Source organism: Cricetulus griseus, chromosome 2, assembly GCF_003668045.3.
Source record: "Cricetulus griseus strain 17A/GY chromosome 2, alternate assembly CriGri-PICRH-1.0, whole genome shotgun sequence".
NCBI lineage: Eukaryota > Metazoa > Chordata > Mammalia > Rodentia > Cricetidae > Cricetulus > Cricetulus griseus.
The window spans coordinates 89,966,215-89,979,177 of NC_048595.1; the positions used below are offsets into that span (position 1 = coordinate 89,966,215).

At 41.9% G+C, this 12,963-nt stretch overlaps 1 protein-coding gene across 1 annotated transcript in view; it reads right to left on the reverse strand.

Annotated features, from left to right (window-relative positions):
- The window catches only part of Tmem38b (transmembrane protein 38B), a 33,413-nt gene extending 22,898 nt beyond the window's left edge, over positions 1-10,515 (reverse strand). The window contains exon 1 of the mRNA XM_027403070.2: positions 10,319-10,515. Coding sequence (XP_027258871.1) covers positions 10,319-10,430 — 112 coding nt within the window. The 5' untranslated portion in view covers positions 10,431-10,515. The remainder of the gene's footprint in view (positions 1-10,318) is intronic.
- Positions 10,516-12,963: the final 2,448 nt, after the last annotated feature.

A 12,963-nucleotide genomic window follows, 5' to 3' on the forward strand; every position in this document is an offset into this window, starting at 1 on the left:
TCCAGCCTACTCATTATACAAACAGAATGCTGAGTTTAAGGTTTCTCACCCCATGCTACCATGCCACTATCAGGAGAGTTCAGACACTGGTCTACGGACTTTGTGAGCACACTTTCTACCCCATCACTAACTAGTATCTGATGTCTTGTCAAAAGATTCTTCCCATTCACAAAAAAAAAAAAGTAAATATATTCAAGCAATAACTTTAAGTCTCTAAACTCAGAGAAGTTATAGATTATCATGTGTATGTGTATAATGTGTATATATCAATATACAGATATACAGATGTATGCATGTTTGGAAGCAGAGGTAGAAGCTGGGTACCCCCCTCAAGCTTACTTTTTGCGACTTCTAGGGTATCTTACTGGCCCTTAAGCTAACCAATTCAGCTAGACTACTGGCCAGAAATCCCAGCACTGGGATTACACCTGAATGCCACAGTAGAGAGTTTCTGGACATGCCTTAGAAGGATAGAATGCAGGTCCTCATGCTTGTGTAGCAAGCATGTTACAAACTGAGCCCCAGCCCCAGCCCTTGAATTGTCATTTCTAATACATCCTTTCTCACTCTACAATAGATAGAGCCTATTCTACTTTTTAAAACCATATCACAAAAGGTGCTTCTGAAAATCATACATTTATGACTTCTGTCCTTTTGTGTGCATATACAGGCATCCATAAAAACTGCAAGATATGCTTGCTGCTGTCACTTTCCCCTAGTCTATAAGACCAAGATTAATAAATAAATTCTTAATATATTAACCCTTCCTTCTCCCACAAACTAGATGAAGGAACAATGGCAATCTTTATTTCTGTATTTAATTATAACAACAATGGAGAAACTGCTTTGTGGTATGAAATGACAAAAATCTTGGAGAAAAAAGAACATAGAAATGTCAACATATTGAGAATTATAAATATTGGGAAACCAAGAACATCAAATAGAGCTATAAAGCAAAAGTGAAAACTGAACAGTAAGAAACTAGAACTAGCAAGATCTGGAGTCAAAAACAAGCTCTATAATTTACTACTCATGAGCCTTAGGAAGGATACTTCATTCCCCGAATTCCACATCTGTCAAATGAGAGCACTATACACAAGTGTGTAGGGATTATAATTATCCAGCTTAAGCCATCTTCATGGAGCTGAACTCAATAACTATTATTATTGTGTAAGAATGATGGTGCTGCCTTATGAGACACCACTGAAAAAGAAAAAGAGCTGAGCTTACTTAAGGCTCTAACAGAATCTTTTTGGAGGGATTTTCAACATCTATTATGGTGCCTGGAAGAGCACACTGTTCAGTAACAGTTTGGTTTAATGAATGGCACATGATTGGAAAGTTAGCACAATAGTTGTCGAAGACTTTAGACTAAAATATAATCGATGTCATAGAAGAAAAAATTGTAGATTGAATTTTTAGAAACCTGGGACTGTAGCTCAGTTGATGAAGTGCTGGCCTAGCATGCAGGAGGTCCTGGGTTCAATTCCCAGCACAGCAAAAAAAAAAAAAAAAAAATGAGCATGGTGATGCATGCCTGTGATACCAGCACTCAGGAGTGGAGGCAAGAGGACCTGAATTTCAAAGTTATCTTCAAGTTCAAAGCAAACCTGGGCGACATGAAACCTTGGGTGGGGACACTTAGAGAAAAGACAACTGGATGTGAACATAGACTTAAATAAGTATGTTTGAGGTGTTTTTTCTCCCCCAGTGGGGACTGACTGGTTATTTTTGTTTTGTTTTTTGAGAGAGGGTCTCATTATGCAGCCTAGGTTGGCCTGGAACTCATGATCATCTCTTGTCTACCTCGAGTACTGAGACTTCAATCTTTCACCATAACACATGCCACCATGGCCAAATTGTTTTAACTTAATTCACTTATTAAGATTTAAGAAAAAAAAACAGTGGTGCAAGTCCTAATCCTGGCACTCAGAGGAACCCTTAAGGCAGCTGTTCTCAACCTTCCTAATGCTCGATTCAATCCTATAATACAGTTCCTCATGTAGTGGTGACCCCCCAATCATAAAATTATTTCATTGCTACTCCATAACTTTAATTTTGCTGTTATGAATCATAATGTAAAGATTTTTGGAGATAGAGGTTTGCCAAAGGGATTGTGACCTACAGGTTGAAAACCACAACTCAAATTAAGTTCAAAGCTACCCTGAGTCATGTAAAACTCTTTCTCAAAACAACAACTTAAAAGCAGAAACAAAAAAGTCTAAGTGAGAGAAGATTTTGGGTATAGAATAAGAAAATAAGATTAAAACTGATGATATAGCCAAAAATGGTGGTGCTCACCTTAATCCCACCACCTGACAGGCTCATCTCTGGAGAATTCAAAGCTAGCCTGGTCTACAAAGGAGTTCCAAGACAGTCATAATCATATAGTGAGGCTCTGCCCATAAATAAATAAATAAATAAATAAATAAATAAATAAATAAATAAATAAATACAAAACAACATGATGGTGCATGCCTTTAATCCTAACATTAAGGAAGCAGAGGCAGGTGGATCTCTGAGTTCTAGGTCAGTCTGGTCTGCAGAGCGAATTCCAGAACAGCCAGGCCTACACAGAAAAACCTTGTTTTGAAAAACAAAACAAAAAACAAACAAAAAATCTTATACTACTAACCCAAGCCAAAAACTGCAGAAAATCCAAGCCAAGACTTAGGAATTAGAGTTAATTATGAGACAAATGGAAGTAACTGGGGAAAGATCCAATTCACATTAATAACCTGATCTTTTTGTGTCTTCAATTATGAAGCAGAAGTGATATAGAAAGAGGAGAAGGATGCTACTCTCTTTCCTTAAGTTTAAATAACTACAACTAAAGGGCTACAGGGATGTCTCAGTGGTTAATACTGCACAGTATTCTTGCAGAAGACCCAAATTCAATTCCCAGCACCCATGTTGGGTGGCTCACAACTATCAGAATGTCCAGTTCCAGGGAATCTGGAGTTCCCCCTGGGACCGCTGGCTTCCCCTGGAACCTGCACTCATATACACATACCCCTACAGACAGACACTTATACACATAATTTAAAACATAATAAAAATAAATCTAAAGAAAAAAAAAACCTACAGCCTCAGCCAGACAAACTGTTGGAAAAGAATATTCTTATTGCCATACAAACAAAAGTAACCCAGCAAGGCAGGTTCCTTTTAGGAGGTACACAAGCACACCAAGCAGTCAATTTAATCTTTTTACCCTCACACTGGAGTGTAAGACCTCTCCCCACTGGCTGGACCACATCCTGGGCCTTTTCCTGGTTGGCTAGCTGTAAAACAACTGATGACAAGGTGAGGAATCTGCCAGTCTGGGCCACCAAGTTCTGGGAACACGGCAGGCCTCCCTTAACACAAGTTTTACCAGGTGAGAGAGATTAAAGATTTGCATAAAAGTTTTACAATGTAGGGATAGTAAAAGATTTGGATTCCTTGACATAAAAGTTTAACAAGCTGGGGAAGGTATAGTATAAGTGCTGCTGGCCCTTGGCCGTCTGGCCATGTTTGACACAAAAAGTCTCTCACAAAACCTCTTTTATTCTCTAAGCTATACTAGCATTTCATAAAACCTACCCAGATATTACAAATGATAGGATAGAATGGGAGAATTCCAAGGAGTGATGTGTTGGCAGAGATTGAAAATAAAACCAGGATCTTAAGGAAATACAGGGTTGAAAAGAACATCCAGTTGGGGACAGATCTCAGCTGGTGGAGTGTGTTCAACATGCATCATGAATCCCTGGATTTGATGCCCAGTGCTACATAAAACTAGGTGTGCTGACACAAACCTGTAACCCCAGCCTCACTCCGGAGGTGGAGGCAGGAGAACTAGAAACTTATGGTTATCCTCAGCTACATAGCAAGTTCAAAGCTAGCCTGAAGTACAGGAGACACCGTCTCAAAAAGAAGTGAACTGGGCAATGGAGCAAAGAAGTCTCACTGTGTCTTCTCTGTGAGCAACCCCAGATCCTATTCAAACCTATGCTGGCCAGATCCAGCACACCCTCCATTCAGCCTTGAGGGAGTCTGTTGGCTAGCTGCTTGTTGCTTGTTTTTCTATGCTGGCAGTTGAACCCAGGCAGTAGTGAATGCTGGTCAAGTACTCCACTACCAAGCCACAAGCCCAGCCCCAGGTTTGTTATTTTAATCACCAGCTAGAAAATCTTCCTTTTAGTGTCTTTGACTCCTGAAACTCTTCTATATTACCCTGAACCATCAGTATCATAGTACCTGCTATAATCCAGTGGGCTATTCTGGAAACAGCTCACCAGTTGTATTAAAATGACTTTCCTTAAAATACCAGCCTAAACTCTGTACCCTTTAACATCATTCTTGACAACTGTTGACATGAGGAGCATGAAGCCTTCTTTGCCTCTCTCCTTGAAATCTTGCCTCACCGCCAACTCTCGAACCCCTCTGTTCACAGACATAGCTAATGGCTGCCCCTGAGCCATTTCTGGGCAGGTTGGAGGTCTGCCTGTGGTGTGGGCTGCACACAGCTGTCGCTGTGAGTGTGAAATGGAACATAATGCCTGCCAGCCACACACCAACAAGAGTATGTCACGTCTTCCTCTGGTGGAAGACGGTCAAGCTGGAAGAACTATGGTAACAGAATTAAAACTCCCATGCTCCCTGCCTCAGAAAGTCAGTAGTGTTCGTTCCTGCATTCTGACAATGTCCAGATGCAGAGCTCATTTTTATAGCACGAGAGAGAGAGAGAGAGAGAGAGAGAGAGAGAGAGAGAGAGAGAGGACACACTCTGCTGAATGTATCCTAATGATGGCAAGTGTCATTTAAAAATTGCCTCAATTATTTTGATGGCTGGAAAAAAATATGTTGAATAGAAAGGCAATGGCTAACCAATAATCCTGTAATGTTACACATATAAGCAGTTTTCAGAGGTTTTTTTGGGGGGCGGGGATGAGAGGGTTGAGGGAGGTTGAGACAGGACCTCTTGTTGCCCAGGCTGGCTTTGAACTCATTGTATAGTTCAGGTTAGCCTTAAATCCTTAGGGCCCTGTTGTGGGTGGGGGAAGAACTTTGCTATCTGCATATACATGAACTGTAGGCTTTACAGTACTTTGGGTTCTAGAACTCTGGAGAACTGGTCATTGGGGGCTTGAAAGTGTGATGGAGTTCAGACCACCCAGAAAAATACTATCAGATTCAATTCAAATTTTAATTAGTCAAATTTATTGAAACTGCTATCAAGGCTGCAGTCTCTAACCCAAATCAGAGATGTGCCACCCAGAAGTGGGTGAGGGAAGGGCTTTTAAAGGTGCAAACCACAGCCTTCATTTCTGTAGAATCTACAGCTATGTAAGGAAATATACTTTACTCCCATTGCACACAGTAACAAGTGAATTCACATAAGCCAGAGCCAGCAGTTAGTAATTTCACAACAGTTACACAATTCTGGGGAGGAGACAATGAGCCAGGGTTACTGGGAATTTACCTTTCAGGAATTTAGGTCAGAGACAAATGGCCACTAACAAGGGTACCTAACCAAAATGGAGTTTTCCATAGTCATCACAACAGCACTGCCAACTCCTAAATCACAGTGATGACCTAGTTGAACTTTGGATGAGATGCACACACACCAGCGCTCCAGTTCTAAATTAAGAAAAAGAGATGCTGACCACACAGACAGAACAAAAGGTAATCACTGTATCCAGACAAAAGTCTGGACAAATGTATTTTAATCAAAATGAAAAGAGAAAAGATACACGAGAACCTATAACATTATCATAAGGCATAAGATACACAAAATTCAAAGAAACACTTAAGAATAAACTACAGGGGGGAGTAGAGAGACGGATCCATTGGTAAAGTGCTTGCCATGTAAACATGAGGACCTGACTTGAGATTCCCTAGTGTCCACATGAAGCTGGGAGTAGCAATACACACATAACCCAGCACTTGGTGAGCAGACACACAGATCTCTGCACTTCAGGCAACCAGTGAGCTCCAGGTTCAGTGAGAAAACCTGTCTCAATTAGGATGAACAGGGGAGACATCCAACATCAACCTTGGCCTCTCATGCATTGGCACCTACATGCATGGATGCATGCATCTCCATGAATACATACATACTTCATACACATAAAAAAATAAAGGCTAAACTAGAAAAAGATCTAGAGACATACACATCTACTTTGATAGTCTTAAAAATCTCCAAGAGACAGGTGACTCCTGAGAAAAATGTAAATTACCAAGCAACTTACTTAAAAAATCATCTTGGCCTAAACCTATCTTATAAAAACGGCAGAACCTCGGGTGGCACATGCCTTTGATCCAGGACTGTGGAGGCAGCGGCAGGCAAATCTCTGTGAGGCCAGCCTACCTACTTTACAGAGCTAGTTCCGGGGCAGCCAGGATTACACAAAGAAATCTTGTCTTGAAAAGAAACAAAGTCTAATAGGCAAACACCAATAATAAACATGAACGAAAAAAGTTTAGACCATCTATTAGCAAATCATCTCCCAAATACACTGAAATAATACATAAAGCAAGTAAAGTTTATTCCAAGAATATAATGATGATTCATAATTTTTCAAATTACATTCATGTATTCTCCATTACATTTCCACAGGAAAAGCAATACATGTAATTATTTATCATAATAGATTTCTCTTGTTTATTTGAGACAGGGTCTGGCTATGTAGCCCAGGCTTGCCTTGAGTCCAGTCCTCCTGCCTGTACCTCCCAAGTCCTAGGATTAGAGATATTTACCAATCCTAGGTCAAGAGATTTTTAATTTAAAAAAAAAAAAACTAGATAAAATTTGTCACCTTCTCTATTTAGGTAGAAAAGATGAGCAGCCTAGAGAGTTAGCAAATACAGTGAATCTTTCTTACAACATGCCTCCAAAAAGCCTATGGAAAACATCCCATATCATTAAATATTAGCAGCATCCTTATTAAAATCAGGAATGAGGCAAAACTCCCATCAGCACTACTACTGGCCACTCTGTACCAGAAGTAATGCTTCTCATGGGGAAGCTAGGAAGAGAAATGTGGATTCTTGGCTACAAGCAATATGGCAAGCTTCGGCCAAAGATAATTTACTGGAACAATTTCAGTAACTCCCAAAAGAGATGCAAGTCTGACGAAAACAAGTAACTACTAGAGACCCGCAAAGGGCCATACATAAGAATGGTCTCCGTAACAGGCCCCATTCAGTTACACACTCAGCCGAGATCACTGAGTTCCAAGTGCCCTTCGCAGTAATTCAGTGCCACTGAGATTCAAAGGCTTGCAAAGAAATATCCATCTACCACCAAATGGTTGCAGAGAGATTAAGAAGTGTGTTCGAGGGTGCACAGGAGCACATTCATGGAAACCAGAGTCCTACTCTATCACTTTCCATCTTATTCCTTAGGGACAGGGTCTCCCACTGTACTGAAAGCTAAGCTAGTTCTCATGGAGCTCCAACAATTCGCTTGCCTCTCCCAACCCCCACAGAGCTGAGTTTAGAAGCTTACAGCTTTGCACATAGAGACTAGGGAGTCCATCTCAAGTCCTTGGTGTGTGCAGCAAGCTTCTTACCCACTAAGCCATCTCTCCAGCCCCAATGGCTTCCTTCATAACCGCACACCATAATAAGGGACTGGAGATATGGTTCAATGGTTAAAAGCATTTACAGAGGACCCAATTCTGTTTATAGCACCCTCAATGGATGACTCAGAAACATCTATAACTTAGCATAAGTCCAGCTCCAGGGGACTCTGACTCAGTGGTCTCTGTGGGAACCTGTACTCATATGCACATACATACACATGCACACAATTAAAAGTAATAAAAATAATGGCCTGGCGATGGTGCCGCATGCCTTTAATCATAGTATTTGGGAAGTAGAAGCAGGCAGATCTCTTTAAGTTTGAGGCCAGCCTGGTCTACAGTTCCAGGACAGCTAGGGCTGTTAACACAGAGAAACCCCATCTTGAAAAACCAAAAACAAATAAACAAATATTTTTAAGAGAGCATAAATAAGTATTTCTATAGTCCTCAGCATGGGACAGGCCTTCGTGAAACAATATACAAATCCTAGAAGTCATAAAGAAGATCTATTTAAAAAATACATAGATTTAACCATGAAGTTTTTAAAACTTCTGCACTAAAAGCGAAATTTAATGAGAGCAAAAAACAAAATGAAAAGCTTTAGCACTTACAATAGGATGTCCATGATGCATGAAGAGAAATCAACAAAGTAAAACAACAATCTACATCCCCGTAGAACAAGCAAAAGATATTAGGCATTTACAGGAATTAAATACTAATGACCAATAAACCGAGGAAACACACACATTAGTAACCACGAAAAATGCAAATGAAAACTGTTTGCTGACTATGAAACTAACAAGATGTTGAGGACTGAAAATAACCACTACTGATAGTTAATGAGCACTCTAATACATTCCTCCTTGCGTAGACATTTCCCTGTGAATAATATCATTTACTGGTATTGGGAGAAAAAATATGTTTCCCTCTATTTTTATTAGCATTCAACTTGCCAAGTGGTTCTCAAATTTTGGGCGTCTATAGACCCCAAAATTTAAAGAGGGTATGCCTGGTTGCCAGGGTTTGGAGAAAGAGACATCTACAAAGGGGCAAAGGCGATTTGGAGTAAATGAGAAAAATATATCATATTTTAATCATGATCACGGTTCCATGACTTTTTATCAGAAAAACATGTAACTTAGTAAATATTTATGTAAACTATACCACTATACCTTAAAAATGACTTCAAAGCCAGGCGTTGGTGGCACACGCCTTTAATCCCAGCACTCGGGAGGCAGAGGCAGGTGGATCTCTGTGAGTTGGAGCCCAGCCTGGTCTCCAGAGTGAGTGCAAGGATAGGCTCCAAAGCTACACAGAGAAACCCTGTCTGGAAAAACCAAAAAAAAAAAAAAAAAAAAAAAAAAGACTTCAAAAGTTGCTCGGCCTGGGGCTACACCCACTGGGAGAGCATTTTCCTAGCATCATCTCCAGTAACAACAAACAACCTAGAGGGTTTTTTTTACATTTAGCATTTAGAAATGTCAACAGTTTGGTCGGTGGTGGTGCATACCTTTAATCCCAGAACTTGGGAGGCAGAGGCAGGGGGATATCTGTGAGTTCGAGACCAGCCTGGTCTACAAGAGCTAGTTCCAGGACAGCCTCCAAAGCCACAGAAAAACCCTGTCTCAAAAAAGAAAGAAAGGAAGGAAGGAAGAAAGGAAGGAAGGAAGGAAGGAAGGAAGGAAGGAAGGAAGGAAGGAGAAAAGAAATGTCAACAATTTTTAAAGTTTTTACATACCAATTCTAAAATAATGCATTAAATGTTACTGTGCTCTTTACTAAAAATAACTATTTTTCCAAAGCAAAAACTATTTCGTGAGAAAAGACACACTGCTGTGTATTTAGGCAATCTCCTAAACATCTAGCTTCAAACAGAAACAGCTGGCTGAACTCCTCACTTGTTTCAATCTCTTACAACACTGGAAGTCACAGGGCCGCTGGGAAACTTAATTGTACACTCATAAAGGCAATGAAAAGAATGATAACCTCTGAATATCATTATGAAAATAATTAATTTTTACACCGTGTGACAGGGAAGCACATGAAAAGTGAAACACACTTTGAGAACATCTTACTTAGTCAATACAAGATAAGATCACATTTCGGATATAGAGTAGTAACAAAAATGTAGTTTCTTTTTAATCAGAGAAACAGTATCCCACGCAGTTGCTCTGTTCTTCAATTCAAACCATGACTTGGACTTAGAAACTCTCAAAAACTTAAGAGTAGTCCATAAGAGGTAAGACAGTCATCCTTAAGCCTTCACACTTCACCCTCTGGGCCAGGAAAAGCATCAGACAGCAAGAAGGCAGTGAAATAAATGCCTGACCTCAAAGACAGAGACTCAGAAAAATAATGGAAAAGCGGGGTGATTTTAAAAGTAAAGCCAGTGAGAGACAGGAAATCAAACATTGCTCTTTGGTCACGCGGTTCACGAAACTCAAGGTTGTGAAAGCCACATCACATCCCCACACGGTTCGCAGATGCTAAACTATGCCAAGTGACTGTTACCTGTCTCTAGTGACTGAGAAAACGCAAAGCCACCCACTCGAAAGGTTCAACACGCTAGCAAGGTGCTCGGTCCCACCTGAGGCGTTCTGTTGAAGGGTCTGCACCATTTCCCTAAGGCTAGGTCAGAGTCAGGGGGTCTGTACTGAGAGGTGGGCTGCCCGGGATTCAGGCGTCCCTGTCCTCGGCCATCCCAGCAGTGACTACGCGGAACCCGCAGCGCGTCGGGCCCCTTCACTCACCTGGCCGCTGCTTCAGCGCCATCACCGACACCAGGTAGTGGGCGATGTCAAAAAAGGGGAACATGGACGTGCGGGCGAAGGTCAGGGTCATCTCATCCCACAGGTATTCCATGACGACGACCGACCCCGCCGGCCCGAGCAGCCGCGGCTGCCGGTTCCCCTCCCGCGGCGGGGTTGGGGGAGGGGACGGCCACGCCAGCTCCAGCCCTGCGCGTGCGCCCTGGAGCCCAGGGGGCGGGGCTCTGAACGGGGGCGTGGCCGGAGCAGGAACGAAAGGCGGGGCCAGAGGATGAGATGGGGCTTGGCCCTGGTTCTTCTAATGAAGGTACAGCATCTTCTCCGTGGTGGTCCATGCCTACTGACCCGAGGGGCGACTCTAAGAGTCAGATTTCTTTTATGTAAATGGATGCGGTTCCCCTTCTATTAAACAACCACGATGTAACTCGCTTTGTTACCTACTGAAGATATGAAAAATAAAACAGTAATGTTTTATCCATAGCCTCATGAAACGCGTTTTCCCAGAGGAAATTTTTTTTAAAGGATAAACAGAATTTCACAAAGCATAAAAAGTATGGGTGCCGGCCGGCCGGTGGTGACTTGTGCCTTTAGTCCCAGCACTCTGAAAGCAGAAGCAGGCAAATCTCTGTGAGTTCGAGGCCCACCTGGTCTACAAGAGCGAGTTCCTGGGCAGACTCCAAAGCTACAGAAAAACCCTGTCTCGAAAAAAAAACAAAGTATGGGTGCCATGCCAAGGCAGTTCGTTAGGAAAATGCATAATGTATTAAGAGCTGGTCTGCAAATTCTAAGAGGTATGTTTGCTGCACTACAGATGAGAATGAAGTTAGAAAAGAACTTTTAAAAAAAGAGTCTCACAATAAAACCAATATGGTTTAAACTCTTGATCAATCGCTACATTGTACTCAATCTTGTTTACCAAAAACCAATTGTGCTAAATTGGGTTATTCTGGTGAAGAAGATGGCAGGGCACTGAAATTGCAATCCAACAACAAAGATTTATGGGAAGAGGCAAGGGAAATCAGAGTGCACTCACTGGTCCAAGACAAAAGGTAGTTAATGTGGGTCTTAAGGGCAGAGATCCAGGTAGGGAAAGACTGTCCAAGATGGATGCAAACTCCACTTGTAGCTTGTTGGGGGGAGGGGGTTGTTTGTTTGTTTGTTTGTTTGTTTTGTTCTGTTTTCTGGTTTTTCGAGACAGGATTTCTCTGTGTATCTTTGAAGCCTGTCCTGAACTCGCTCTGGAGACCAGGCTGGCCTAGAACTCACAGAGATCCGCCTGCCTCTGCCTCCCCAAGTGCTGGGACTAAAGGCGTGTGTCACCACCGCCCCACAAACCCCACTTGTAAAGGCAGCAAAAACAATCGGGTTTGAAAAAAAACAAGAAAAGGGGCAATTTGGGAAAGTTGGTTGCAAAAAAGAACTAGAAATAAAGGAAAAGAACTAAGTCTGGGTAAGAAGGAAGTGTGAGTTTGGCATGCTTTCATTTGACATGCCAACAGATCGCGCTGGAATACATAAGCGCACGAGCTACTGAAGGAAGAGGCAGATGACTACTCTTAAGTATTGCTGCAAAAAAGCAATTCACCATTTTCCACCTGAATTTAACCTTTGATATAACTCATTTAGCAAACGTTATCTACATACATGCTTTGTACCAAGCACTGTATACCAGAGGCACTGTCATTAAAAACTAGGTGCTTAGAATGTAAGAAAATGGTAATAACTTTCTGCATTTGGTAACCTGACAAGAAACAATGGCCTTGTTAAAATGCTTTTCTATTTGCTTTTCTAAGCAAACACCTTCTATACAGAAACATTTTTCTAAACCTCTGGCACACTTTGTTATAAAAAAATAACAAAATAAGAAACACGAAAGGTCAGAGCCTCCTGAGGACTGGGGACTGTGCACTGGGGAACCTGTCCAAGCAGAACAGCCCATCCAGGCTCGGCCTCCACCCATGGAAAGAAGAGAGTCATCAGAGTATTAAACCAGGCAAATTGATGGAACTAGAAGAAACCATCCTGAATTAGGTAACCCAGTCGCAAAAAGACAAACATGAGCCTTCATCCAGTAGCTGATGGAAGCAGAAGCAGACACCCACAGCTAAACACTGAGCTTAACTCTGGAATCCAGAGAGGGAGGAGTGATGAGCAAAGAGGTCAAGACCAGGCTGGAGAAACCCATAGAAACAGCTGACCTGAACAAGGGGGAGCTCGTGAACCCCAGACTGATATCTGGGAAATCAGCATAGGACTGTTCCAGACCCCCTGAACATGGATGTCAGTTTGGAGACCTGGTTCATTTATGGTCCTCTGGTAGTGGATCAGTATTTATCCCTAGGACAGGAATGGACTGTGGGAGACCATTCCGCATAGAGGGATATTCTCTCAGCCTAGAAACACAGGGGAGGGTCTAGTCCCTTCTCCAAATGATATGACAGACTTTGACGATCCCCATGGAAGGCCTCACCCTTCTTGGGGAGCAGAAAGGGGATGGGATAGGGAGTCCGTGGGGGGCAGAGAAGGAAGGGAGGGAGAGGGAACTGGGATTGATATGTAAAACAAGCTTGTTTCTAATTTAAATAAAAAAGAATTCTAAAAAAAAAAAAGAAACATGCAAGGTTTTA